Below are 3,718 nucleotides of genomic sequence, written 5' to 3' on the forward strand. Positions count from 1 at the left end.
TGGCTCAAATATACCGCAGGTATATTCATATGAGATGTGATTGGAAATAAATAATGCTCGAAAAACATTTTAAGTAAAGATAGAAAACAAATTACATTATAAATTTTACGTAATAGCCATTTTGTTTTCATATATTGGATGCAATAAAGATTGTTAAAACTTTCTAGGTAAACAGATTTCAACCCCAAATTATTACAGTTTTGAGTGTTTGCTATGTGTGATTTTAAATTATTAGCATTTCCGTAAAATAATGCAATGATCTCTTGTCATGTTTAAACAAATTTAAATAAATAAAACACCAAATGACAAAATGGCTACCTCTCAAACTTTAACATTTATTATTTATATATCTTACCGGCTCCAAATGTCTGTGTATTATAATATTCATTAGTATTTGTAGGTTTCTTCCTGAAATTAATATCAATGCTTATATCTCATATTTATACACATATGAGTGACAAATATGGTAGAAACCCAACAGAACAAAAATTGTATAAATGCAATATGTTCAAAAGTCAATATTAATATTTGAAAATAAAACATTGATTTGAAAAGTGTGCACTGTCTTTGCTTTTATATAATAAGGGCTTATAAAGAATATAACACAACATATACCTCTTCATCCACACTACAAGTGCGATCACCCCACATGCAACTGTTAGGGCCACACCACCAAAAACGAACCTGCCACGATTCCTGCTGTACTAGCAGATTTACAGTCGTCCGGGGGAAGTGAGTCATCTCGTTGCCCTGTTGGAACAGTTAATTTGCCTTTTTATAAAATTCAGAATTATAACTTTTTGTCTTACGTTAAATGGTATTATTGTTTTGTAATGAAATTGTTATTATTCAAAAGTTATTCAGGTGATATGGTCGGTTATCAATTGTGCTCGAGATTTAATGCCCACGTATATAATGCGAACGTTAATTCTAAAACGATGAAAACAAATAAAGTGTTCGTTTGGAATTGTTCATTGCGCATTCTGTTTAATTATGGGACATTCTTAAGAAGTTTTTCAAACACTCTTTCTATTTATCGATTCTGGAAGAGATATAATGGTAACAAAATCGTAACAGAGCAGACAAGCTTAACTTGGTCATGATTTTTTAATTCATTGGGTAAAAATTCAGAAGTGCTTTAGGCGACCTAGCTGGGCGAGATATTAAAGGTACTACTCTTATCAACAAGTGTCATGCTGGTGCAGGTCCAATTTAAACTCGTTGAGTTAGAGAGAGGGCGAGCTATTAATTTGGTCACGTTTTACAATGTTTATAATTCAATGGTCAATATTCAAAATGCCACCTGGCTGGTGAACACACTCGGTCGACGCACTAAGCTCACATCTATTATTATCTAGTTTAATGATGAGATTTATAATTTTCGAGCTAGAGGGCGGACATGGTAATTCTGGACGCGGAGGTCCTCATTATACATCTTTTTTTCTAAAAAGGGGCTACACACTATTTATTAACGGTCAATGCATAATATCAATTTGTTTAATCCTACCGCATCTTTCTCCTGAGTACCCTGCAATACAGCCTTCCTTACATGTTCCATTATCAACGCATCTGTGTCCGGTACCAACCGATAGACACTATGCTGGACACACGTTCTCACACCAACTGCCATAATAATGAAGCGTACATCCATTGTTACATACTCCGTCGCTAGAGCACCTGCTTCCATTCGGCACTTGTGCACAGTGTGTGGGGCACGTTCTGTCACATGACGGTCCTATGAAGTCTGTAACACATCCGTTAATACACACACCTTCTCTAGTACATATTCTGCCGGTCATATTGCACTTTAAGCCGATACAACTCAAACAATTAGCAGGACATAAAGACACATTGCATAGCTCACCAGAGAATCCATGTATGCATTCGAAGCAATGACCGTTTGTTTTATCACACATATTATCCAGGCAACTTAAAGGAAATGCGTGTTCACAAAACAGTCCATAACGTCCAGGGTAACATTCATTGCACGTACCACTTTCCTGCACACATTCACCGTTGCATTCCAAACAACTAAATTCACAGCGGTCACCATAGTAATCAGTATAACATTCTTCACATTTACCTGAAAACTTAGCACATCCATGTCTACATTTGGTAGGACAGCTTTTATTACACTGCTCACCATACCAGCTTATGGAACAATTGTGACACCCACCTGTTCTCATGTAACAACCTAGTTCACAATTAATAGGACACATATGTTCACATGTTGTTCCATAATATCCGTTAACACAATTCGTGCAACTGTAGTCATCTATACAATTCTGGCATTTGACAGTGCATGATTTCTCACATTTGCCAGTGTTCATGTCACATGCTTCGTTACTGCACTTTGTAGCACAGTCCATATTGCACGTTTCTCTATATTTGCCGGCTGGACATACACAGCACGACGTTGAATTGGTACATTCGGCACAAGTACTCATACATCTGTTACATGCTAGTCCATAGAAACCGGGTGTACACCTGCACAGACCACTCGTTTTATCACACACATCTTGACATCTATCCGAGCAAGCCTGACTGCAATACGATGAATAAAACCCGTCTTTACACTGACAATTGGCCTGCATGAAAATCACACGTACCATTGATGAATCCTGATCCACATGGGTTGTAACATATTGCACTAAAGAAATCTGTCTTACATGATGTACACACACCAGCCGTGTCACATGTCCTGCAGTTGAAGCTGTCACTGCAAACAGTCCTTACCACTGGGATAGTAACTATCAATGCAGCGTTCGCACATTTGCCCTGAGCATTTTGTACACTTATCGGAACACGTTGATTGACCTACAATGAAATACACAATTTAAAGGTAGAAGGTTATCGATGAGAAAATAAGAAATAATGTTACACGTGTTATAGCATGATCTTTATAGCGTTGATTTTGTCGACAATATTATAATGATTTGAACAAAACTATTACCTTTAACCGCGATGGCTCCACAAATAACCACAATGACAAATGCATCAATTGTTGCCATATTTTTTCAATGCGCTTAAATACAATTATTCAATCACAAAGTAATTTATTTCATATAAAAAATCACTTATTATAATATCATATCCGCTTATACTGATATATGTCTTAGAACTGAGTATTTCAACGATATACAATGAGGCTTTTGTGAATTAATAAAACGTACTGCATTGATAATCTTTCAACCATTAATCAGGAAGTTTGATATCTATCAGGAAGTTTATTTAAATAACTCTTACGTAACGCTTATAACAAATCACGACATATATACAACGTTTCAGTATGCTGATATGTTAAATATTACAGACCTGGATAATTATATTTTTATGATGTTTAATGTTTTAGCTTAAAACCAATTTCAAGATCAATATTTACTTATTTGTGTGTATACAAGTAGTATATTTTGACCGACATTCGCCAAAAATATAAAGAGTATACACAGGCGGGCAATTATTTAGACACTCATTTAGTACACGCACGTGAAGGCTCTATGGAACAAAATAATGTAAACAAATCAATTTGTAAAGGTTTGATAATAACGGTTTCATGTTATAATTATGTATGCTTCACATTGAAACGGGTTTTTAAGAGTAACGTGTTTCGTGTACTGACAGATTTACGTCTATTTTTCTGCTACAAAATTTGACATGATGACAATCTCTTTCACGACGGTTACATTACATTCACGTATGTGAGAGCAAGGAACGAAAA

At 35.5% G+C, this 3,718-nt stretch overlaps 1 protein-coding gene across 1 annotated transcript; it reads right to left on the reverse strand.

Annotated features, from left to right (window-relative positions):
- Window positions 1–387: 387 nt before the first annotated feature.
- On the reverse strand, window positions 388–1,979 carry LOC127848968 (uncharacterized). Its single transcript, XM_052381695.1, has 3 exons — window positions 1,508–1,979; window positions 616–750; window positions 388–408 (listed from the first exon to the last, which is right to left on the reverse strand). Exons 1-3 carry the CDS (start codon window positions 1,685–1,687, stop codon window positions 388–390), a joined length of 336 nt encoding a protein of 111 aa, XP_052237655.1. The 5' UTR covers window positions 1,688–1,979.
- Between the last annotated feature and the right edge of the window lie 1,739 nt (window positions 1,980–3,718).

The sequence above is a fragment of the Dreissena polymorpha genome, chromosome 10 (genome assembly GCF_020536995.1).
Source record: "Dreissena polymorpha isolate Duluth1 chromosome 10, UMN_Dpol_1.0, whole genome shotgun sequence".
In the NCBI taxonomy this organism is placed as follows: domain Eukaryota; kingdom Metazoa; phylum Mollusca; class Bivalvia; order Myida; family Dreissenidae; genus Dreissena; species Dreissena polymorpha.